The sequence below is a fragment of the Ostrea edulis genome, chromosome 2 (genome assembly GCF_947568905.1).
Source record: "Ostrea edulis chromosome 2, xbOstEdul1.1, whole genome shotgun sequence".
NCBI lineage: Eukaryota > Metazoa > Mollusca > Bivalvia > Ostreida > Ostreidae > Ostrea > Ostrea edulis.
Window position 1 is genome coordinate 64,225,038 of NC_079165.1, and position 27,386 is coordinate 64,252,423.

At 35.6% G+C, this 27,386-nt stretch overlaps 1 protein-coding gene across 1 annotated transcript; it reads right to left on the reverse strand.

The window, feature by feature from the left end:
* Window positions 1-476: 476 nt before the first annotated feature.
* LOC130052269 (carbonic anhydrase-related protein 10-like) lies at window positions 477-27,386 on the reverse strand. Its single transcript, XM_056156717.1, has 11 exons — window positions 27,042-27,386; window positions 19,476-19,520; window positions 19,238-19,371; window positions 18,706-18,891; window positions 17,751-17,846; window positions 16,513-16,582; window positions 16,281-16,435; window positions 14,937-15,056; window positions 2,180-2,219; window positions 1,201-1,299; window positions 477-702 (listed from the first exon to the last, which is right to left on the reverse strand). The coding sequence occupies exons 1-10, from the start codon at window positions 27,097-27,099 to the stop codon at window positions 1,274-1,276; spliced, it is 930 nt and encodes a 309-aa protein (XP_056012692.1). The 5' UTR covers window positions 27,100-27,386; the 3' UTR covers window positions 477-702; window positions 1,201-1,273.

The window sequence follows — 27,386 nt, forward strand, 5'->3', positions numbered from 1 at the left end:
CGTATATACGAAAAAGATTAAACAACTTTTGATTATTAGAAATCAAATTAACTTGGAGACATGATGATTGCTACGCATCAGATTGTCGTAGTCTGAAGAAATGAATAAACGAGCCGTTTGTTGCTGTAGACTATTTTCACGCCTGTATTGTTACTAAAGCGATTTCTTTTGAAAACCGATGGCTTTAATTTAAATGTTTTCCCCTTCTGTGTCTGGAAGTCTTTCGTTTCATTTCATAAGGTCCTTTAATTTCCGGTGAAGGATGGACTATTTCGTGATGAAATAACAGTAGACCAGAACAGGAAGCGGCAGATTTTAACACTAATCCAAAGATTTCGTACAATAGAGAAATCTGGCAACAAATGAGGAAAATTACAAGACTAAAATCCTAAGTAGTAGATCGGGATCCGGGAAAATCCATTTTACATATTATTGCTGATGGGAGGGATAATATCACAGCTCGAATAAATAATTTGGCGTAGAATACTTCTCTTTTTTATTCTGGCACTACACATATATATCTATATACATACATATATAAACTGACAAAGGATAAACGAAAGACGTTAGAAAATATTATAAAAATAGCACCAAATTGACTCTGAATTGAACGATGGATCGATGAAAACACAAGGTCACCGGTGGTGGATATATAGTGATACAATATTTGGCAACTGGCAGAAAGACAAAAATGGGAGCCACCTACAATGTATGAAACAAAAGGACACTCTTATTTGATAAGAAACATGTTAAAAGTATACAAGTACTACAATAAGCTACTCCTATATACAAATGTAACGAAAGTGTTGAAGTCTTCCTATGGTTAGATAAGTTGATGCTTTTTTCCCTAAAGTTGTTTTCACAGGAAAGCACTGTTTGTAAACGTTCCAATGAGACAATGCATATTCTTGATTGTATGCACGACGAATATTTAACAAACCGGAATTTGTTTATACTTTCGCATGTACATACAGCATGTATATGTAGATGAAAATCTTACTGAAAATTGTTTATACATGTATCAGTAACCAGATATTTCACGGTAATGAGCAAGTCAGAATACGGCTTCGCTGAGGGATGCACTACAGAAAGTTCACTTCCAAATGCCATACTATTTACAACTCCAAAACCAAAGAGTTCGGACAAGTTAGGGAATCACAATTGACAGCTGTATATATGTTCAGACATTTTAACCATTACCTGGGAAAACTGGTAATGTACAGCTGGATGATCTTGGTGATTGAGGTAGAATTAGGTGTTAGCTCTCATCGTTTCAATGTTTTATAACACTCTTATTCACTGCAAAAGTAGAATGAAAAACATGTTATAAACGAATATTTTTTTAAAATAAAAGAACAGACGATCTTCAGTTGACAGTTAATGCTATGGTGATAAGGTAAAGATAACGAACAATGATCAATCTCATAACTCTCACAAGGAATACAAAATTAAGACTTGGGCAAACACGGACCCTTGGACATACCAGAGGTGGGATGAGGTGCCTAGGAGTAAGCATTCCCAGTCGACAGGTCACACGGTTAAGATATAGGACCTATATCTTGATCAGATAAACGTTAAAGTGTTATTCTTTCTCAATAAAAAATCCCCTCTTCTTTTTCGTACTCTATTCCTCTATTCACAGCACAAGTCCATCTCGTTCTTACACCTTTATTTATGCCTTAACTCTGCTCAGTTAAGAACATGTCTATTTCTTGTTTTACTTACCTATAGTATAGGCACCTTATTTATCGCATAGCAGGACATTTTAGTCTCTTGTTTATCTATCTTTGTACCTAATTTCTTACCTAGCAGAACACGTTAGCCTTTTGCCGACCTGTCTTTGTACCTTATTTCTTACCTACCAGAACATGTCAGTTTCTTGATTGCATACCTACATTTCTTGTTTAGTAGAACATGCCGTTCTCTTGTTTACCTTATTTTTGACTTAGCAGGACACGTCAGTGACCGTCTCTTGTTTGACATACCTTTGACTTTTGTCATTTGTTTAATTCACAGTTTTATCTTTCTCACAAGACAGAACTATTTCAGGTTATACCCTTCTTCTAGATGTATTCATTCTCTAGTAGGAAGTCCCTTGTTTAACCCTTAACAGACATGCCAATTTATTACTTTGTCTTCCTTGTTTTCCTCTTATCCATTCACTTGCAGAATTACCTACCTTTGTATCTTATTTCTCTTCTGATAGGACACTTAATGTTCTGAAAATAAAACACATGTTATTAATAATTTTGTGTATATCCTGTTCACGGTGAACTCTCGAAGACCTGAAAATCACTTCGCTAAAACCGTAATTCATTACGCGTTCCATTAGACGTAGTTTTATGGAAAAGAAAGTCATGGATTTTTTATGAAGGTGTTCGCACTGAGCGAGTTTTACTGTTCACGTATGGCTTTTAGAACTTATTAGCATAGTAATTGAATGCTTTCTCAAACACCATTTGTAATTAAATTAATGGTGTTACACTCTTATTTTCAACGTCAAGTTACTGTTTTACATAGTATGCTATGTCTTTATGTAACTTTTCACAATGTATTAACAGTGGCGGATTTAGAGAAGACTTTACAAGGGTTTCACCCCACCCCACCCCCCGCTCCCCCTGGTTGAACATTTGTAACATAACGGCCTTTTTAAAACCATTTTGGAGTTATCTTCCCCTAACACGGATTGTAATCTGTTTTTGAAAATTTCTGGATCCTCCTCTGGTTAACACTAACACTTTTGGGATTCCAATACGTGTATCATCTAGGTTATCCTCTAATTGTTGATATGGTTAGGTTAATTTATGCTCGCTGATCGCGTTGTTTTGTCTCTAATACAGACCATTGTGATTAGGCTAGATTTATTACTCCGAGATTGTTTATCGGCCAATTTATTGTCTATTGTGAATTTTCTAAAAAACAATTTATATTGATGCGCCGGGGTAGAGATAGCGATGTTCCCTTACATCAAAGTTATCTGTCATCTTGCGAGGAATGCCATCAACAGTTTAAGGTTGAAATTAAACCGAGGAAAATATTTGAATGGCCAATACAGCGACAGTGTTCTGATGAAAGATGAAACACATATTGTCTCGGGACAGGGTAATTACTGTACCCCGTAGATGAAGGTCTTCGATCCAATCAAACTATAGCGTGACCACTCTGTTTAATTAATAACTACAAATAAAAAATGGCTAAAAGTTGCACTCTCTGTGTTGCAAGAAGAATCGATTCTGAAGTTAGCTGCCAACAAACTTACGACGTTGGGGCCATTTACAAAGACCAGCGCTGGAACGGAGTGTCGCAGAGTATACAAAAAAGGAGGATTGGCTGATAGTAGATCTGAACAGGATGCTGAATTGTGAAAACAAATCTTACTGTAATCTATCTTTATTCCGTTACAAATATAACGTTTCAAAAGAAGAAAAAATCAGAAATTGCACTTTCTGATATTGAATTAATTAACTGTTATAGTGTTACATGTCAGTGAAAATAATGTTCATGAAACACACATTTATCAGCAGTATACATGTATCAGCATGTGGTTTTGTATTCTGTATATGACTTTCGTGTCATGTACTGGCCATTTAACGGTGGTAGTGCACCAAACAGATCATATCTTGAACCTTGCACATTTCATCCATTTTTAATGTTACTTGTCATGAGCTTGCTACCTTTTGTGATAAATGTACATCCTGTCGACGGTAAAATTCCACTGTTACAACAGATATTGACGTTTTGCAAAATCCATTATGATATGCTTTAATAATGATTCTAAAAATCGCATTATATCTATTCTAACTAAATTAGAAATATTTTGCTGTGTCGTGACAAAATACATTTCCGAAAACTTGATCACCGACTGTTCACTTGGAACATTTAGGAAAACACATGTGTTCACAAGATTCATGAAAATTTCATCTCTTATTGAGACTCTTGTTTGGCAGAAGCGTCATCGTCTGGTTAGAATAAATTCGCACTACATGAGATTGCTTTCATGAAAAGGGTGAAGATAACGAACAGTAATCAACTCATAAATCCTATAAAGAATACATTATTGAGAGCAGGGCAAACACGAATCCCTGGAAACACCAGAGGTGAGATTAGGTGCCTAGGAGGAGTAAAGAAACACCAGAGGTGGGATTAGGTGCCTAGGAGGAGTAAAGAAACACCAGAGGTGGGATTAGGTGCCTAGGAGGAATAAAGAAACACCAGAGGTGGGATTAGGTGCCTAGGAGGAGTAAAGAAACACCAGAGGTGGGATTAGGTGCCTAGGAGGGGTAAAGAAACACCAGAGGTGGGATTAGGTGCCTAGGAGGAGTAAAGAAACACCAGAGGTGGGATTAGGTGCCTAGGAGGAGTAAAGAAACACCAGAGGTGGGATTAGGTGCCTAGGAGGGGTAAAGAAACACCAGAGGTGGGATTAGGTGCCTAGGAGGAGTAAAGAAACACCAGAGGTGGGATTAGGTGCCTAGGAGGAGTAAAGAAAAACCTGAGAGAGAATAAGGTGCATATGAATAAGGAAACACTAGAGAGGGGATAAGGTGCCTAGGAGGAGTAAAGAAACACCAGAGAGGGAATAAGGTGTATATGAGGAGTAATGAAACACCAGAGAGGGGATAAGGTGTATATGAGGAGTAATGAAACACCAGAGAGAGGATAAGGTGCCTAGGAGGAGTAAAGAAACACCAGAGAGAGGATAAGGTGCATATGAGGAGTAATGAAACACCAGTGAGGGGATGAGGTGCATATAAGGAGTAATGAAACACCAGAGAGGGGATAAGGTACATATGAGGAGTTATGAAACACCAGAGAGGGGATAATATGCCTAGGAGTACTAAAGAAACACCAGATAGGGGATAAGGTGCATATGAGGAGTAATGAAACACCAGAGAGGGGATAAGGTGCATATGAGGAGTAATGAAACACCAGAGAGGGGATAAGTTGCATATGAGGAGTAATGAAACACCAAAGAGGGGATAAGGTGCATATGAGGAGTAATGAAACACCAGAGAGGGGATAAGGTGCCTAGGAGGAGTAAAGAAACGCCACCTGAGGTGGGGGTAAAGTAAGGCAACATCAGATGTAGGATCAGGTGCCGAGGGGATGTAAGCATCATTGTACATCTGTATCCTTGTGGTTCCTGGGAGGACGTTATTGAGGGTTAATGGGTCACCACCGGAGTTATAAGGTACCCTATTGTAATGATTTTGACCGTGTAGGTGCGCTGGCATTTGAACATTATTATCTTTTTTTAGATAATGAAATTCACACTGCATTTCATCACTATTTACAGTGATCTTGACCTTCATTTTTTTCTTGTTCGACCTTTAATAGATATATATAAGTTATACAGGAGTTTCGAAATAAGTGGCAGTCCTGCATATTACATTGCAAAGACAAAGTATCTTTCAACAAGATCTTTCTAAATAGCTGGTTTATTGTACAAAATGAATGGCATTGCATAAGAATGATACCTTTAAAGATCTTATTTATATTTTTAAAACAGATTTCAGTAGGCAGTGGGGGATATAATGACACTTTATGACAGTTCCAGAGCTGCAAATCTAATGATTAATACAACGCGGAAAAGCACTGCAGAATGTCACTAGTCTCCCGGGGCGAAGAAATCAGTCACATTTCAATCGAAAGCCACATTCCATCTTTAGTAATATTTCACACTATATGCACCTATTGGTATTCAAATGGTATTTTATGCACTACCTAGTATAAGTGAATGACCACAGGATGTCCAAACGTCAACATGTACTGTGTGAGCTTTATTATTGAAACCATACACGGTGAATCTTCACGATTCCTCCGTCTAACTATTTTGTCTGAACCATAACTTTTTAATGGAGGCTTATTTAAAGTGCAAACTTGGCACAAATGTTGCTGGTGGACAGATGATGTGGCATGACCCTGACCAAGGTCATGGGTACATCACACCAAGGTTGAACTATTTATCCGAACCATAGCTACATGTTTGTATGGAGATACATTTCATACTAAGCACACATGTTGCTTGTGGCATGACCCTAATCCAAGGTCAATGGTAAAAAAGGTTGGAAATAAGTCTTCTAGCAATCACGTTATAAAACAGAAACAACTGAAGGTTATTCTCCTCACAATGTTTGTCAATGGCTAGGTGGTGTGATAAAAACCTTTACTCGAAGTCATTTGGTTTTAATGTAGATCAATGATTGATTGATTGATTGTATATTGTTTAACGTCCTGGTCGAGAATTTTTCACTCATATCCTGGAGGAGTCTGTAAATGTGTAATCCATAGATTGTAGAAGTTTGAATTTAATATTCAATTATTCTGTTACAGGCATTCTTTATTATTATAAGAGCTGATGGTTGAGGTTACAAGTCGCACAATGGTTGCTTAGTATACTAATAGCTAATTGGTGCGATAACCTTAACCAAAAGTTATTTCATCAAGGTCAATTAGAATCAGACTGGTCTGTATATATGCATTTTAAAAATTAGTACACAAAGTTTCATGAAAATCTGTGAGATAGCATGTGCCTGATATCATAATGAACAACCTCTTGAATATGCTGTATTATGAATATTTAATTTCTTTTATGGAAATAAATGTACACAACTTGCTTGCACCAGTGATGTAAATGGGATTTTGATACCTTTTATCCCTTTGAATAGCAGGATTGAAACTTCAAATCATGCAATGTACCATTCTCTAACACACCATCAGAAAAGGGCACATGTAATTTGACTTTTCCAACTTTAATCTTGGTTTTTCCAACAAGTTGATCATATCAAGTTAAAATTTTGTCGGTATCTTTACACTATAGGACCTATTCATTTTGTCTGTCGGTATGTTTACATTTCATGGCCTTTTTACTTTGTCAGTATGTTTACACTGTATGACCTATTTACTTTGTCAGTATGTTTATACTTTATGACCTATTTAGTTTGTCAGTATGTTTACATTGTATGACCCTATTTACTTTGTCAGTATGTTTATACTTTATGACCTATTTACTTTGTCAGTATGTTTACATTGTATGACCTATTTACTTTGTCAGTATGTTTACACTGTATAACCTATTTACTTTGTCAGTATGTTTACACTGTATGACCTATTTACTTTGTCAGTATGTTTACACTGTATAACCTATTTACTTTGTCAGTATGTTTACACTGTATAACCTATTTACTTTGTCAGTATGTTTATACTGTATAACCTATTTACTTTGTCAGTATGTTTACACTGTATGACCTATTTACTTTGTCAGTATGTTTACATTGTATGACCTATTTACTTTGTCAGTATGTTTACACTGTATGACCTATTTACTTTGTCAGTATGTTTACACTGTATGACCTATTTACTTTGTCAGTATGTTTGCACTGTATGATATATTTACTTTGTCAGTATGTTTACATTGTATGACCTATTTACTTTGTCAGTATGTTTACACTGTATGACCTATTTACTTTGTCAGTATGTTTACACTGTATGACCTATTTACTTTGTCAGTATGTTTACACTGTACGACCTATTTACTTTGTCAGTATGTTTACATTGTATGACCTATTTACTTTGTCAGTATGTTTACACTGTATGACCTATTTATTACAAGGTCCTACAGTGTAAACATATGACAAACTACATTTGTAAATAGGCTATACAGTGTAATCATACAGACAAATTAGACCCTACTGTGTAAATCTACTGACTGGTCTACAAAAAAGTTGACAAAATTGAACCTGACATATTTAACGTAAAAGTCGGAAAAAACAAAATTCAATTGGAAAAGTTTAATTAAACGTTGGAAAAGCTAAGATTTAAGTTGGAAATTCCAAGATTAAAGTTAGAAAAGCCAAGATTAAAGTTGGAAAAGCTCAGATTAAAGTTCGAAATTCCAAGGTTAAATTGAAAAAAGTCAACATTAAAGTTGACCTTTTGTGAGACAACAAATTATAATGATGTGCCCCTAATACGCTTCCGTATTTCACCTTTCATTGATAACTGAAATCAAGTCGCCCATATGTTCCAAATCAGGAACACTACCGTCACAGCTGGGGAGGAGTAACAATCACATTATCTGTCCTCCCACATTACCGTCACAGCTGGGGAGGAGTAACAGTCACATTATCTGTCCTCCCACATTACCGTCACAGCTGGGGAGGAGTAACAGTCACATTATCTGTCCTCCCACATGTAACTGTCGTTTTCGCGAAATGCTAAGGAAGATCGTTATCTTGAAAGTGGTCGGTTCATATTTTATTTATTCAAAATTTATGAAGCAATGTCATTGAAAGTAAATCTTTGAAATAATCAAGAATATTGATCACCTAAAGTACATATTGAAGAAGTTTTTAAAAACTCATCGGGATGTTGCAAATAAGCAATTTCAATGTTCTTTGCATGTTGCTTCAATACATCTGGTAGATGGTGTTAGATTTATTGATTTGAGTTTAAAACATATACTCTTTTAAACGTGCATACCTAGAGCTATCCTTTATCGATGGGTGGACACATTAAACAGTAACCTGCATACTGATTATACATCAACTCGGCTAATAACAACATAATCTAGTGATTTTCTATTATACTATATTGACTTAGACTGTAACATATCTAAGTAACTTATTGTTTATCTGCTAAAATAACGGCGCTCAGTAAATTGTTATATAGAATAAAACTATAAGGATTCCTAGTAATCTGTTATATGGGCGAAGACTATAAAATCTTACTTTAACTGTTGTATAGGCGACGACTATAAAATCTAGCTTTAACCTGTTGTATAGGCGAAGACTATAAAATCTTGCTTTAACCTGTTGTATAGGCGAAGACTATAAAATCTTGCTTTAACCTGTTGTATAGGCGAAGACTATAAAATCTTACTTTAACCTGTTGTATAGGCGAAGACTATAAAATCTTGCTTTAACCTGTTGTATAGGCGAAGACTATAAAATCTTGCTTTAACCTGTTGTATAGGCGAAGACTATAAATTCTTACTTTAACCTGTTGTATAGGCGAATACTATAAAATCTTACTTTAACCTGTTGTATAGGTGAAGACTATAAAATCTTGCTTTAACCTGTTGTATAGGCGAAGACTATAAAATCTAGCTTTAACCTGTTGTATAAGCGAAGACTATAAAATTTTGCTTTAACTTTAACCTGTTGTATAGGCGAAGACTATAAAATCTACTTTTAACTTGTTGTATAAGCGAAGACTCTAAAATCTAGCTTTAACCTGTTGTATAGGCGAAGACTATAAAATCTGGCTTTAACTTTAACCTGTTGTATAGGCGAAGACTCTAAAATCTAGCTTTAACCTGTTGTATAGGCGAAGACTATAAAATCTGGCTTTAACCTAATGTATAGGCGAAGGCTATTAAATCTTACTTTAACCTGTTGTATAGGCGATGGCTATAAAATCTTACTTTAACCTGTTGTATAGGCGAAGACTATAAAAAAAAAATGTTTCTCATATATCATTAGAAGTTTCATTAACCTCAGTAAAGACTGCAAAACTTGATTAATGTTTTGCAGTCGTGGCGTAGTACATGTAATACATAATGTCGGACAAAATCTCACATTGGACAAACCTTTCTAACATTGGTATCCCGTGGGGATCCGGGTTAGAATAGATCTCAGTACCCCCTTGCTTGTCGTAAGAGGCGACTAAATGAGGCGGTCCTTCGGATGAAACCGCAAAAACCGAGATCCCGTGTCACAGCAGGTGTGGCACGATAAAGATCCCTCCCTGCTCAATGGCCATAAGCGCCGATCATAGGCCTAAATTTTGCAGCCCTTCACCGGCAGTGGTGACGTCTCCATATGAGTGAAATAATCTCGAGAGCGACCTTAAACAATATTCAATCAATCTAACATCGGTGAGAATATAAAATCTTTCAGTAAGCTGTTGTAAAGACTAGACTAAAGATGAAGTTTCTCAATCAGTGGTAAGGGCGTTCGCTTCGTGACCGGGACGTGTTGAGTTCGTGTTTCTGCCTTGCCTGAGTGATACCAAGACTTGAAAATAGGTAGTGATTGCTCCTTCGACAAACGCTCGGCGTTTAGAAGTGAGAGTTCTGGATCTTTCGGATGAAATGTGGGAGCGTTGGCACGTCAGAGAAACCTCAAGATTAAGACTATAACATCTTCCAATGAGCTATAGATGAGGACTATATCGTCTCTTAAAAATTGTTGTACAGAAGATACATATATTAGCAAGCTTTTGTTTAGACTAAATCATTAGATAAAGTATCTCAGCAAGCTTTTGTATGGACTAAGATATTAGATAAAGTATCTCAGTAAGGTTTTGTATAGACTAAGACATTAGATAAAGTATCTCAGTAAGCTTTTGTATGGATTACGACATTAGATAAAGTATCTCAGTAAGCTTTTGTTTAGCTAAGACATTAGATAAAGTATCTCAGTAAGGTTTTGTATGGATTACGACATTAGATAAAGTATCTCAGTAAGCTTTTGTATAGACTAAGACATTAGATAAAGTATCTCAGTAAGCTTTTGTATGGATTACGACATTAGATAAAGTATCTCAGTAAGGTTTTGTATGGACTAAGACAATAGATAAAGTATCTCTGTAAGCTTTTGTATGGATTACGACATTAGATAAAGTATCTCAGTAAGGTTTTGTATGGACTAAGACAATAGATAAAGTATCTCTGTAAGCTTTTGTATGGATTACGACATTAGATAAAGTATCTCAGTAAACTTTTGTATGGATTACGACATTAGATAAAGTATCTCAGTAAGCTTTTGTATAGACTAAGACATTGGATAAAGTATCTCAGTAAGCTTTTGTATAGACTAAGACATTAGATAAAGTATCTCTGTAAGCTTTTGTATGGACTAAGACATTAGATAAAGTATCTCAGTAAGCTTTTGTATAGACTAAGACATTAGATAAAGTATCTCAGTAAGCTTTTGTATGGATTACGACATTAGATAAAGTATCTCAGTAAGCTTTTGTATAGACTAAGACATTAGATAAAGTATCTCAGTAAGCTTTTGTATAGACTAAGACATTAGATAAAGTATCTCTGTAAGCTTTTGTATAGACTAAGACATTAGATAAGGTATCTCAGTAAGCTTTTGTATAGACTAAGACATTAGATAAAGTATCTCAGTAAGCTTTTGTATGGATTACGACATTAGATAAAGTATCTCAGTAAGGTTTTATATTGATTACGACATTAGATAAAGTATCTCTGTAAGCTTTTGTATAGACTAAGACATTAGATAAAGTATCTCAGTAAGCTTTTGTATAGACTAAGACATTAGATAAAGTATCTCAGTAAGGTTTTGTATGGATTACGACATTAGATAAAGTATCTCTATCAGCTTTTGTATAGACTAAGACATTATATAAAGTATCTCAGTAAGCTTTTGTATAGACTAAGACATTAGATAAAGTATCTCAGTAAGCTTTTGTATAGACTAAGACATTAGATAAAGTATCTCAATAAGATTTTGTATAGACTAAGACATTAGATAAAGTATCTCTGTAAGCTTTTGTATAGACTAAGACATTAGATAAAGTATCTCTGTAAGCTTTTGTATGGACTAAGACATTAGATAAAGTATCTCAGTAAGCTTTTGTATAGACTAAGACATTAGATAAAGTATCTCAGCAAGCTTTTGTATGGATTACGACATTATATAAAGTATCTCAGGAAGCTTTTGTATAGACTAAGACATTAGATAAAGTATCTCAGTAAGGTTTTGTATGGATTACGACATTAGATAAAGTATCTCAGTAAGCTTTTGTATAGACTAAGACATTAGATAAAGTATCTCAGTAAGGTTTTGTATGGACTAAGACAATAGATAAAGTATCTCTGTAAGCTTTTGTATGGATTACGACATTAGATAAAGTATCTCAGTAAGCTTTGGTAGAAACTGAGAAAATGTATTCCAGTATTTCAGTCACCTGCTATATAGAGTTAAATATGACCGTCTCCCAGAAAATTGTTGGATAGACAAAGACTAATACGACTCTCAGTAGGATGTTGCCACTTAGCAGTTTGAATTTTGATTGCGTTGAAATTTAAGAACAACTGCTTAAATGTTGGAGCATACTAATCGTTTGTGTTGAGGAATAGTTTGGACATAAAACAGACTCATTCTGCTGTCCTTGAACCCAATTATAGACATCTCATTGATGGAAACTTAAGATAATGAGGCCAACATTCTTTATGGTGTAGGGTATTTGATCACAATTAGTGACTACGTTTAAAACTAATTTTGTTTCCATTTCCATCGATTGCTTATCATTCACAACGTCTAATTATTTCCTCGTACTTTTCAGAGTATTATTTCTTTAAGCAGTATGTCTTTGACAAGTTACAATTACGGAGTTTTCTTCTCAATATAGTCATAAAACAGAACTTTGGTTTAATTCTGTTGCCATTTAAAAGGTGTCATGATTTACAAAAATGTTGTGAATTCGAAACACAGTCAGATATGTCTTTAACAACTTTAACTTCTGCAATAAAAATCTCCGCTTTGTCTTTTTAGTGCAGTCATAAAATGGAATGGTTGAATTTTGTAACAGTTAAAACGTGTGTTGATTTAGGAAAAGAAAACGTGAAGACAACGAATACCGATCAATCTAAAAAAAAAAAAACCCAACTCAACAACTAGAAAGAATACAAAATTGAGAGTAGGATAAACACGGGCCCCAGGAAACACAAACGGTAACATCAGGCATAGATTTCAAAAGAAAAAAGCTCAAGTCGAAATGTGGATTTTAAGTCTAGAATTTTACTCAAATTTTGACGACTCAAAAGAAAAGATTTTTGAGGGAAATTTAAGTAAGATGACTAGGAGGAGTAAGCACCCCCTCTCGACCGACCACATCCGCCATGAGCCCTATATCTTGATCATACGCAGAACATGCACTCGCGTATCGAAGCAGTTAAGAGTAAAAAACAATCACACATGTATGTAGTTGATAATGGAATATTGTTACAATGACGGGAAGTGGACGGTAGAGAAGCTGACGTAATCCCGTTTGTCCTAAATTTGAGTTGTTAGTTACCCCTTAAAGTCTTAGTAAAATAATTAAATATGAAGCAGATGTGGAAGACTTATGTGTCTTCTATTTCGAGTTCACTGGGATATACCGGTATATATATATAATCGACATATGAATGAAAGTGAATATTGTTTAAAGGTGTATCTAGATGTCGAGTTAAAGACCACAGCAAGAAAATTCTTTTTTTAATACATTTTAAAAATACAAAAATAGGTCAGCTAATTGAGGAGCACAGTCTGTGCCCATATGTTCCAACAGACTGTTGAAAGATTTAATTTTGAAAGACTTTGTAAATATTGTCAATGAGGAACTCCAGCATCTTTTAATATCAACTTCAGAGTACATGTGCGAAAAATTAACTCGGAGATACCCGGTATTTATTTCTTGTGGTCAATCTGTGATTTCAAATTTACTGAAATTGCGTTTGAATTTTTAAGAATTTGCATTTGATTTACACAGCATCCTTCACAGCAAGTAATATTTTCGTGAGGAGGAGAGGGACTTAATAGAACATTTACTGCGTCTTGCATCGCATCATTTTGTAATGGTTTTTGTGACGTACCGGAATCCAGTATAAGTACGGTAACTCAAATTCATCCGTCTCATTAACTGGGATAATGAATGTGTATAAATTTAGAGAATAAGACGAACTCTCTTAAGGTGCCAGTGCAGCGGCCCTCAATCTACCTGTCTGGCGCGGGTACATGTAGATGCCGGGAGTAAGACTGGCTCCCTTAATGTGATCACCAACAGTGCCTAGCGTATTTCTGTTTTGGTGGTGGCCTAGTATCACGTCTAACAACAGTACGCCAGTAGTACTGGGAAGTGAGATAGGAAGATGGTCAGCAAACGGTCATTCCAGCGAGGTTATCACGTCTCGGCTTCAACCTGGACGTCTTCCTTTGGGGTCCCGTTTGCGCCCGCAGGCGTGAACCTATGACAGGCAAGTGTGGGGATATGGCCGTCGATGACGGTTCACTTCCGAGAGGTCGAAACCAATTGTCGGACGGTCAGACCTCTTCCAGACTGCCTTTAACCTACTGGAAATCCAAGCAGCTAGTAGGCCAGCCATTCTCATTCTCTTGCGACCTCGTAGTAGTGAGAGTCGGGTAACTCAGAATAGCGAGAAACTGAGCGTTACCACTGAAAAGTTTCAGACGAAAGTGTTACTGCTTCCCAAATGGGGTGCAAAAGTCTCAGTGCGCTGGGGTGGATCAGTGGTAACAGGGTAGTCGTGTGGCTTATGACAGGTCCCCTCCGTAATTCGCTTTAGACTAGTGTCTGGTGTTGGTAGGGGACTTGCGATCAATGGGACCCGAATGCTCGGAAATTCAGAAGTCTTGGCGCCTATTACATATACCAACACCCATTAAAGCCATACAGCAACCCTGATGAGGTTGCAAAGACCCTAACCTTGCGGGTCGCCCGCTCACACTGGGGAGCAAGAAATCTTAGGGTCCGTTTGGAGATGAAATAAGTCCGGCAGTGTCGGGAACCGACCGGATCAATGTAACCAACCTTCCCCCAGTGGTTACCGCAAATTGGTCTAAAACGCCAAACGGTGTTTGCTATCACCAAAAGGAGGTTCACTCTGTGGAGTACTTCCCCGACTGCCCACGTGGGGCTAGGCACGAAATATGAGCCATGTTCAAGGGCATACGCCTTATCTGTCATGGTACCAAGAATTTCGTCTTTTGAAAAGGAACTTGGAGTGCAGGTTGGAGTGTGAATATATTGGTATGTTACCTTCAAGAATTTCACCACGTTCAACTTATATTGAATAGTCCGCATAATGTATCCACTATTTACCATACTTTTATGTTTGCATGGGCCTTAATATTATATTTTACTGTCTAGGGAGAAGCAGATGTATGACAGAAAAGCCTTACCGTATCGATATTGGTCCTGACTGTTCGCCTGTGTAGGGACTGGGTAGGTCGGATATTGTCAAACATGAATGCCTGTGGGTTCTCGGGGGTATCCCTTCTCAGTGTCCGCAGTGCGTTCAACTGTGACCACAATAGAAATGTTACAGTACATGCCTGTATTAAGGTGGTCCATTACACTAAAACTTTATTTAATGGTTCGTTAAAACACTTCTTACATAGTATGATTTCAGCATCGAAACTCTCAATCATTTCATGATTTTTTCGTGATTTTATCCAGGATGATGAAAAGGTGTTTGTTAGCAAATAAGAGATTTCAAATTTCAAACATCGCTTTGATTTGATCCTTGATATAAATATCTGATAAAACCTGCGAGGACGACTCTTGTAAATGTTTTAATTTTTTTGATAAAAAAAATATCTTTAAAAATTATAACGGTGTTTTTATTTGTTGATATTTTGTAAATCTACGACTAAAATCTTCAAGAAACATGTCATTTGGAAAAGGACATATCAGGCAAATATATTTTGGAAAGAAATTGAAATGAAGTTACAAAATTTCAGAAATATTGCTATTTTCTTATTTGAACCAAAACAGAAAAAAAAGTACCGATCCCGATCAAAATTAATATAAATTACGAAATAACCATATTGTTACTACTTTTATGCACTTTTCATCAAGAAATAAGTTTCCTTCATAAATTCATCTAATTTGTAAACCTGTTTACACCAATGGAACGTAGTTTTCTGATTACAATGTTCTTTATGAATTCCGATCGGCTTGCGTCAAATTTGAAAAATCGCAATATTTCTGATTTTTGGCCATTTCATTTCAATTTCATTATAAAATACATTTGTCCGATATATCTTTTCTCTAATTGACATGTTTGTTTTTCGTGTATTAAAAACTTTTTCATTTTTCATAGATATTTTTATTAAAGATAGAACGTGTTTGGGAGTCTTTTAGGTACGTTTAATTAGAAATTCATTTTATGCATCAAATCACAGCGAAATTTGGACTCTATTATTTGCAAACGAAACACCTTTTATATTGCTCCGAGAAAAAAATCATACAGTAAGTAATTGAGAGCTTACATGTATATCACTCTTTCGATGATGAAATCATACATTATACGAGGTGTTTTAACGAGCCATTAAATACAATTCCGGTGTAATGAGCCACCTTAAATGGTACCGGGACTTATGATACATTGGAGGTGTCCTGTATAGTCCGCGAGTACTCATAATATTCTGAAGATGGAACAAATATAAAAATTTCATCACAACATATATTAAAATACCATTATTTAAAACCATTTAAGATAATATAAGCGACAAAATATGAACCTGATGTTTCCCCATGAAAACTGGCCTGTTGAGAAGTATCCACGTGACCGTCTCATAGCAACCAGGTTGTGTTACTGATCCATCATAGGTCATATATTGTAGGTTTTCTGGAAGAATGTTTTGGATCGAGAGCTCCTCTATAACAGTCGTATTACCTGCAAACACGAAACGTTGTACAGCATCTTCAAGTGATCACAAATAAAATGAAGAATGTTATGAAGATGTAACTTGCCTCTAAATTGAATGTTGTGGAGGACACTTGTTATTTTGCTAATCTCTGTGTGAGTTGTGTCTCTGGTTGCCTACAAATACAATTATTTCAGAATTTAGAAAAGCAATGTCGCTGTACATAAGACACTTACAGTTTTTGGCACTCTGTTTTTCCCTAAAATAGCTCCTTACAAGTTTATTATTTCGGATTTCAAAAATTTTGGTTGAGCATCACTGAAGAGACATTATTTGTCGAAATGCGCATCTGGTGCATCAAAATTGGTACCGTATAAGTTTTACATTACTACCACTTAGAAAATTACAGATAGCTCTTACTAAGTGTACCATAGATTAAAAGATGAGTTAACGACACGGTGTGCTTCTGAGTTTAATGTTTATATTTTAGATGCGTTTATATTATTACGAAGTGGTACATGTATACTTTTGGGATATGAAATCAATTTTCTCGTGTATAGTTTTATATTTTAGAAAACTATAAAATATTCATGTTTAGATAACTCTAAATTGTTAGAAAACTATCTAAATTAATATAGTTTCCTGCACTGGGATCGCGGATGTATGATTTAACATCTTGCGACTCATTTAACTTTCATAACTCTTTTGTGTTTGGTTTAGTTTCCAATATTGTGCAATAACTTGAACAACAAAGTAAATGAACGAAGTTAACCATGCAATTAAAAAATCACTTGGGGAATACATTAATCTTCTTAAATTAAATATTGATAGCTGCTAATCTTTTTTTTAAAAATCGAAATTGGGTTTCCTTTTCAGATCACACTAGTGTTTATTACTACTTGATACTCATGACATCGATAGCTGAGAAATTAAAGCATTTTAAAATCGTTTAAAATGTTATTTCTAATAAGTAAAAGAAATTAATTATCTGAACCCTTTTTTTATTAAAGATTTCTTCAACCAATCACTCTATCTTAAGAAATAAAATGGTTCTATACTTTGTTTAAGAGCTTTCCTCAACACAGTAATTGAAAAGGTTCTGTTTGTAAACTGTGTGATAGATCTGCTCCGGTATTTATACTTGGCATGGTGACTGCGGCTCTTGGTAAATCGGTAGTACTATTTCATTTAAATAAATACTATAATTGCAGATATTACAATTACACATCTTCTTTCGCTTCTTTCTTTATCATATGTGTCCATGGTTGTAAATACGAAATAACTAACGTATACATGATCGATCCCAATTTAAAAGAAGCATTTGGCGTAGTCTGATAGTTGTACCTTTACAAACAGACTGATGATAGTCAGCCCTCTGGGTGCACGTTCAGCAATAGTGTAGTTGTTGAATAGATCAGAATTATATGCCATTAGATGGACCTAAAAGAATTGAAGAATGACATTAATATATATAAACTGAAAACTTGAATAAGAAGAGGCATTAAAGCCAAATGCGCTAATAGTAAAATGTTAATCGAGTTTTATTATTGGATATATTTATTGCATCAAAAACTGGATTCTTTTTAATATATATATATATAGAGAGAGAGAGAGAGAGAGAGAGAGAGAGAGAGAGAGAGAGAGAGAGATATTTGTAAATGTGTGTGCGTGCGTGTAATTATCATTTGCAATGAATGGGATTGAACTACAGTCATGTATGTAAGTATGACAATAATGATTATTATTTTATATAATGAATGGGATTGAACAACAGGTAGGCAAGTTAAGCTTATGAAAAGCATGAAATTGAATCGGAATACACGATGCCAGTTATGTGACAAAAACCGCTAACCGATTTTGTCACTATGATAAAATTACTAACGACAGCATTATGGTTTATCCATGCTGGATCGACATTCCCAAGTGGAATATAAACAGTATGACAAATCGCCAGTTGAACGAAAACTAAACGTTGATGATCCAATCTTTTTGTTAACGAAGCTCTGAGCCGGAGTAAAGATCAGCACGTATTGAATGAACTTCATCTTACGCAGAATGGCGCGAGAAGAGTTCACATCGAAACTACATGGATGGCTACTTGCTGTAATGAAGTACTACATAAGATCATCATACATATAGGATAAGACATCCAATCCAGACGCCTTGTATAGATTGGGGTTTGCTCCGTAAATGAAGATTGAAGATATCTTTGATATGATCAATTTGTTATTAGAACTAGATGTCGGGTGACTCACTGTAACGTTATATTTAATAGTGTGGGTTTGTTTTGTTTTTTTACCTCAGCATCGAATCGTTTCCCATCTATGGTATGTTCTGTTCCCATCCCCTCTTTCCTTCCGAAGTGAAACTTTATCTGAGACAGCTTGTACACGTAGGGCAAAGGTCCCAATGATATGGTGACAGAATGAGTACCGCGGATGAAAAACGTGACGTCATTTCCTAAATTCGTCAATTTTCCTGAAACCTAAAACAAATCACCCATATACATTTTCATTCTGATAGACTCTAGATCTGGGATGTTTTAATTACCTTAATTTATTTTCATTCTGATAGACTCTAGATCTGGGATGTTTTAATTACCTTAATTTATTTTCATTCTGATAGACTCTAGATCTGGGATGTTTTAATTACCTTAATTTATTTTCATTCTGATAGACTCTAGATCTAGGATGTTTTAATTACCTTAATTTGAAAAATAAAATGTATTTTTCTTTTGATGTTATGTCTTCATATTCAATGCCCATGATTTTTTTAAAGACACATAACGAGAAAGATCTGAGAAAAGCCATTAGGCATAGTGTGATTGTTACCTTATTGCCCTTCACAACGATATGTTTAAGCCCCGGATCGAAGAGGAGACTCTCCGCCGAGATATTTATGGGAGACTGTAATTTTCCCTCGCTACAAAGTCTCCAGTCTTTATTCAAACTCCAATGAGATGGACCTATAGAGATAATTTGTCAACGTTGAGCAGAATATGTGTAGATTTAAGTGAAGCCTGATGAACCTTTAATATTTACTGATAGAGTATCATCTTATTTTACTCACCTGAAAAACCGGAGTACATCCACCAGTCGGTCCAATAGCCACAACCTTCAATGAGAAAGGTGAAGATAAATCATCTTAAGAAAACAAAATCGAGAACAGGGTAAACAAGGACCCCTGGAAACAACAGAAGTGAGATCAGGTGCCTAAGAGTAAACATCATCACTCCTGGAAACAACAGAAGTGGGATCAGGTGCCTAGGAGTAAACATCATCACTCCTGGAAACAACAGAAGTGGGATCAGGTGCCTAGGAGTAAACATCATCACCCCTGGAAACAACAGAAGTGGGATCAGGTGCCTAGGAGTAAACATCATCACCCCTGGAAACAACAGAAGTGGGATCAGGTGCCTAGGAGTAAACATCATCACCCCTGGAAACAACAGAAGTGGGATCAGGTGCCTAGGAGTAAACATCATCACCCCTGGAAACAACAGAAGTGGGATCAGGTGCCTAGGAGTAAACATCATCACCCCTGGGAACAACAGAAGTGGGATCAGGTGCTTAGGAGTAAACATCATCACCCCTGGAAACAACAGAAGTGGGATCAGGTGCCTAGGAGTAAACATCATCACCCCTGGAAACAACAGAAGTGGGATCAGGTGCCTAGGAGTAAACATCATCTATCTTGATCAAGCAAACGGAGTAATTCGTAATCAAAATCCGTGTGTAAAGAACAGCCTAACAATTGGTAAATATATGACCCACGTCAGACACCATTCAACCTAATGACATGTTGTTCAGATTAATATACATGTATATTATAACGACCGTAGAAATTTCCAAATATTCCATATGTAGTTGATAATCTTTAACTCCACATATTTATGTAGCAATATTAAAATATTGCTACATAAATATGTGGAGTTGGCGATGGAGAAGCTGAAATCATCCCGCATGTTTTCAGATTGAGTTGTTAGTATTCCGTTAACGTCTATGTTCAGTAAAACATCAAAATATGAAACAAATGTGGAAGACTTTGCAGGGACTTTTTGTTCTGGAAACACCCTTACACATAGTTTTGAATTTCCGATGGTTTTGCCTTTGATATCATTACAAATTGTAATGATAGCCATTTATCCATGAACGCGCTGCAGTTGTAAATAATGCGCGTGTAAATCTGGATAAATATACATGTAGTACGTCTATGTTAACGGTGGGGAATTCCAATACAAATGAAAGTAGAGTGTAAATATAAGAAATAAATTTCATTTATGAAAAACATGAGAATATGAACTGTACCGCTTCACGGCGGCATACTTTTCATGCAGTGCTATGAACTTAAAAGTATTTGAATTTGAAATCATGAAGTAAGGAGTACATAATGTATATGTAATAAGGAGTGCATCATGTATATATAATGTTAAAGCAAAACTGTAAGTCACACACACAAATTGTTGCTCAAACCGGGGAGGGGGTGCATTCTCTAACATGATAATTCCTATGGATCTAGGTGTGTTGTAAACAACATGCTGTGTGCGGCAAGCGTTTCGTGTACCTTTTGTTAAGTGTCTTTTTCTGATAAAGAAATCTATCTTTATGCAATGAAAATAGAATAAATAATTGACAGGTAACGAAAATCAATAAAACTATGATATGTTCTCTTGGTCGTTTACTAACATGCAATGGTACCGTTTTGAAGATGCCCAATTACATGACTATTTAACGATCGTATTAATTTACTCTGTACAAAATTTACCATCTTCCACGGGCTGAAGGTTTTTTTTCTCTTTGGGGATGAAAGTTCTTTTTATCAACAAATAGTTATTTCCATCCGACAAAATAATCGAAAAAATACGTTGACAAAGTTTGGTGTAGAGATAAGAAGTCCTCAAAACTGCAATTTTAACCGCGGATGAATTAGCGTCTTTCAGTATGCTCGGTAGAATACAGCCTTGATAAACAGAGTTTTCAACATTGTTCAATGTTTGATCAATACATAGTTTTTAGTTTAATGATGTGTTTCCCAGCATATGATGGTCCTACCAATATTCAGTGTGACTTTATAATATCAGGTCACTGGGCATTGAAGTTGCCTGGTCGTTTTCCCACAACAGGATAATGGTTACAAAATTAATTCATACACGCTTTACACAGTTGGTATTTGAGTGTCATAAGATTCAAAGTTAGTTTTGGTGGTTTTGTTTTATAGATAATGCTGCGACCTTGTAAATTTATTTGAGTCGCCCAAATGAAAACCAAAACAATTTCCTTTTAACGAAAAACTATAATTATCACTTTGAAGTCATGCAGTATAGTATGAAGGACTAATAAAAGGAATAAAAATTTGAAACAAGGAATAGTATAGAGGGCACTTTTTCATTGCACCAGTGAGTAATACCTCCCTTTATAACCATAAAATGAAACTATCTACTCGATGGCGATGTAAATTTGAAAAGCGATGTAAATAATTAATATATGCATATCATTTACATTTATATGACCATTTTGATTTTCGGTACCATGATTCAGTAAAATGAAAAAGATAAAATTTTAATGACTTCTAATGAGCAAAGAAACGTGATACTGAGGATTGGTGAGCGAGTGGTCTTGCATGCTTTATTTCCCACTTGCGCGAACGTTCATCTTCTGTCCCATAATGGTAATACATCGTTCCCTCTCCTCATCGTAAAACCAGACAATCTGTTCATTACACTTTTTTTTTTGCAAAAATGTATTTGTCTCTTTAGTCAAATGAACCCCAAAAACGATCCTGAAACTATATCATAAACAGTGAAAGAATTACCAAAAGTCAGGAAATGTGTCTCAGTTTTATATTCATTCGGAATAACCTTATTTGCACTTAAATTCTAATATTTCTTTGTCCACATCCCCTAGGGATGTTAAAAAGACCACCAGTGTGGTATGATGGAGGATAACTCGTTATAGAATACCACCAGATGGTCATATATTTGTCGTGGAAATGTGTAAGGGCTTTTTGTTGTCTGGGCAATGAAAGCTTCTTTTGACTGGCTTGATTGAATTCTGCCAAAGAGTTGTCTTTATGTATAAACAACGTTAAATGAGTTTCTTTGGGCGTCTTTATCGATTATTGAGATAAATGTTATATCTATATATTTTAAAACACGTGACAGCGAACAACTACAAGTCGTTGAAGGAACAATTTCTCCATAACATTGAAATTATTATAATTTACTATCCTCAGTAATTTCGGACTAAGTTGTCGTCTCAAGATTTTCCACCAAAAATATAAAATATTATCAAATACATGTATATTTCATTCTAATGTAATCTAAATGTTGATTAGTTAATGCAATGAGGTTAGAGACAATACTTTCGATTGTGATGTCATGGTAGAATGACACAAACATGTAACGTAAACAATTCGTGACGTATTTTATAAACAAAAAACAAAAAAAACGTCCGAAGTGAACATCAATGCTATGTTCACACTATCACGATTCGCGCCACGATTAACGTGGTGATCCTATCAAATCTTATCAGATCGATATTTTGAGGTCAGTCGTGACAATCGTGTTGATCATAGAAAACGTTTTGACAGTCAAAATTTTTTCTACGATCAACACGATTAATTTTCAGTCGTTATGATCGCATCAGATCGTATTGCATCGTAACAAATCGCCACATATTGCATCTAATCGTGCTACCAAATCGTGATGATACCAGTCAATCTTTTACGAGGTAAACACCACGCTTTGTTGCAATGCGTTGCTATGTCCAACGATCTGTCACGATATTTATAGTAAATGCAAATGCCACGTTGTCATCAACTTCATCTTCCGCCATTTTCAGTGGTTGTGGGTTGTTTTGTTCACTTTTTAGATGTTAAAAAATTAAGTCAATGGTCAGCCGGGCTACATATATAGCCTACCCGTCGGGGTCCAATCGTAACTCAAACAGTGATCATCTTCGATCCTGATCGTCAAAGACATCGCGATTACAATCGTATCCTATCGTAACATAACGCATCGGTTCGTGATTAACATATCGTAACGTATACGAACGTATCTGTACATACACGATCGTCCCAAATCGGAAATCCGGATCGTGATGATCGTATAAGATTGAGGTCCAATCGTGAACTTGATCGGATAACGTACATGTATGTAGTCGTATCTGAACGAGTGTTCAGATCGTGGCAACAGAAATGTATCTATAGGGATCAAAGCGCAACAAATCGTATAAGAACGGATTAACTCACATCATCTCGTATCAAAACCTGAAATTCAAGAAAACTTCCGCGATCAGCTACGAATGGTCAATCGTGGCGTTCGTAACGGATCGCAAGACAGTGTGAAAGAGGCATTGACAGTTGCAAGTTTCCGTTTTACCTGATCTGCTTACAAGTTGCCGGTAAAACTGATTTTGCGACCGTTAGACCAGCATCACATCATCATATTCGAATAAAAACGCTTGTTAGGAGGGGACTTTAGGTTTGCACTGTTTGTCCGTCTGTCCGTCAAATCAGTTTTCCACATTTCCCCCACTTTTTCGTCATGTTTGCAGATATTCATCTGATATTTGGTACCTTGTCTTACCATAACATGTTGCAGACCAAGCTGAATTTTTGTTCCGGTCTAGTGATTGTTTGTTGAGTTATGGTCCTTGAACTTACAAAAAAAAATGGAATTTGAATTTGTTATATATGGTTTTTATTTTATGGGACCTGGTTACTAATATTGTTGATGCATGCTTATTCACGCAGATTACAGTGTATTACACAGACGACTTGACTTGGGGTCGATAGCGGGCAGGTATTGTTATGTGATGCTTACAGAATGCTTGTTATTTAAGAAATAACGACCACGTTGAAGGAATTCGTTGGCGAATAACCCCCTAAGTCGAGATATTTTCCAACAAAATATCGAGACTAAAGGAGTTATTCAACATTCTTGGGACGTCAACGTTATTGTTTATTGGGCATCGTGATACAATTAAATGAACCATTGTAACAACGGTGGACCGTAGTAGAATCCCCATCTTATATTGAAGTATTATAAGATTGTTTTTCTATTTTGTTCAAGTGTTGTTTTAAGTCTCATTTGAAAATTTTCCGTTCATATGATTTAAACGTCACGTGATGTGACATTTTTTAACGTACTCTTGGCGTTTAAGACCGTAGAAGTGAGGATTGTTATCCTGAGATTTTCACTTTCAATGTCAGGTGCTTGGTGAGAAAACAAACATTACTTCTTAGAAATGTCTCGGATTTGACTTTCGGTTGTGAAGCGAACCATTATCTTACATGTATCGTGGCCAGTCACTTAAAGTTATCAAAAATTGGAAGGGGGTACCGTTACACACATTATCTACGTAAATATATAATTATATTGTTAAATTCGAACATCCCCAATCCCCTATCATTATGGGTGTTCTATATGATTGAAAGTAAATTTGGCTTGAATTGGGATCGACCCCGTGTATTCTGCTCAGGAAGAGAGAGTTATACCAATTCAGGAGCCGAGATCTGAAATCATCACAAAATATCAATATCGTTTTAAAAAGTACAAAAAAAACCTTTACACAAATTTATCATCACTGTAGTCCAATTCTCCGTTTGTTCTGATCAGATCTGAAGCTAATATACGCCAGTTCTGGATATGACACTTTTTAATTAGGATCAGTAAGTGTTTTTACTAATCTCTCCGATGTGTTTGATAAGCTACCGCTATGATGGACCTCATTCCGCAGTTATGGTGTTACAGTACCTTTTACGGTTTAGAATGCTGAAGTACAATGAAATCAATGAAAAGTCAAAATGCGGTTGAGTACACAATGTTATAATATACACCAGTCCACGTGAACTTTACTACGGGGCTCTCCTCTGAAATTACCGTGTCATGATATGGTATAAATGTGAGATTAGCATATCTCGCTATGATCGTTTTTTTATATTACACCCGAGCTAAATCTCTTTGGGAATAGATGTCAACTCGATGGCCTCGAGTAATCTAAATGTTTGTCCCACATGTCATAAAAGTGACGCCAGTCGACATAATGTAACCCGACCCCAGTATTCAGTATTTGCTAAACAATATTGTAATTAAGTTTTTATCGCCACCCCTTTGGATAACGCATTGACAGTTCGCATGATGATAACGTAATTTTCGTCTGACACAGAACTCGGAAAATATAATTACAAACATGCGATTTATAATCATAAATTACCGAATAGTAAATATCACTGAATGTAATATGAAAAATAAATATCGAGTTAAGTTGTCGATTCTCCTACAATAATCAAGGTATATTGAAACACAATGAGGTATTTATTCAACCCAAGAGCGAATCCCCCAGGAGACAGTAATATTAGGCACCTAAATGTAAAAAGAATAATTTTACGAAATCCATTCGGCATCATTTTACAATGATCACAATAGGTAACTATTGTAGTAATTGATTTTAAGGTTGTTCCATTGTTTCGAATTCCACTGATACCAAGCTGATCATTGTTATTCAAGAAAACAATTAATTATTAATTGACGTGGCTAAATCAATCTTATTTTCTTCTAAAGTAAGTCATAAAACGAAATGAGTAGGCAGGCATGAATTAAACACATGTAAGACATGACCAAAGTAAAACTGTTTGCAACCAAAGAAATGCTTGCATGGCTCTTTCATCCCAGACATTTAACCCTCTCGTCAAAATACCGTAATCCTTCGACTTTTAATAGAGTATAACCTGCGGAGCATTCATAAATATATAGCATAAAGAATCTTAATTGACAGAAATTTATATGAACTTACAAAGTCTGATCTGGAAACATTGTAGGGTTTACAGACGGTTGATGTCGATCATAATGACGCCATCTCTCTCCTCAATCTCAATTTCAATGTATATCTATATGAATTAGTGTCACGTTTCTATTGCGATTCCACAGACGAACTAGAAAAAGGTCACAATTTTCCTAATAACGAAGACAGGATAATGTTAGGATCTGATGCGCAGAGTTCTAGGGAACTGTCTATCATTGAATGTGTAGTGGATTCCTCAAAATGCGTTTACTAAAGTCATTCACACAATTTATTGGGAGTTAATATATATTTCATTCACTTTTCATTCTATGATTTTTATTTATTTATTTATTTTTTTTTTTTATTTTTTTTTTTTGCTTTATCTACATTTCTCAATTAATTTTTTACCAGGTTTTGTGCAGGGCTTATTTGACACATTATCGATTCCGATCACAAACTCTGTCCGTTCTTCTGATTTATTTTACTAGCAGGTGCCCGAATCGGAACCGAGATTTGTAAGTTGTTGCTAATTATCAGATACTGATGACAAAAATTTCTCCTACGTGCTCTTGAGTGCAAATGGTTGTCGCTAAACAGCGGTCTGAGAACCACTACACCGTTCATCCTATTGCTTAAAACATCATTAATTTGTTGATACATTTATTTCAATGATGATAATAATTCATTAGCAAACGCTAAATTCCATAAAATTGCGACGCCGAATATCTATTAATCTGCACTGACTGATTTGTGGGCAAATAATTAGGTTCAATATGAGAAGCAAATAAAGAATACCGGTTTTAAAATGAAAATTAAAAGAAATCGATTTTGGATTTTCAGAAACAATACATACCTTTATGGAAAACAAATATTGTAATCAGCAGAGTCTTGGTGAAAGATGTTAATTCCATGATGGCAACTTGCGAAACTAACTCACAAGTTTTAACTTTAAAACTTTTTCCCAAGATGATAACCAATCTCAGCGTTCTTTTGTACAATAAAGTTTGACGGCACTGAACGTATGCTAATGGGGAAAATTATACGCATGGATCCTCCAGGCTGCCATCCCCTTACCAAATATTGTCACAACATTTCTAGTTATAATGCACAATGATAAAGAGCTATTCGATTGGATCAATAACAATTTTCATTATCCAATCAAGACTAGCTTTCATCGCGTTATTTAGAAATGGACATA

Coding starts and splice junctions, on each gene's coding strand:
- LOC130052269 (XM_056156717.1), bottom strand. CDS start 27,099: ATGGAATTAACATCTTTCACCAAGACTCTGCTGATTACAATATTTGTT. Junction 19,372..19,475: donor GATGTACTCCGGTTTTTCAG/GTGAGTAAAATA, acceptor TTATCTCTATAG/GTCCATCTCATTGGAGTTTG. Junction 18,892..19,237: donor TCGTTGTGAAGGGCAATAAG/GTAACAATCACA, acceptor GATTTGTTTTAG/GTTTCAGGAAAATTGACGAA.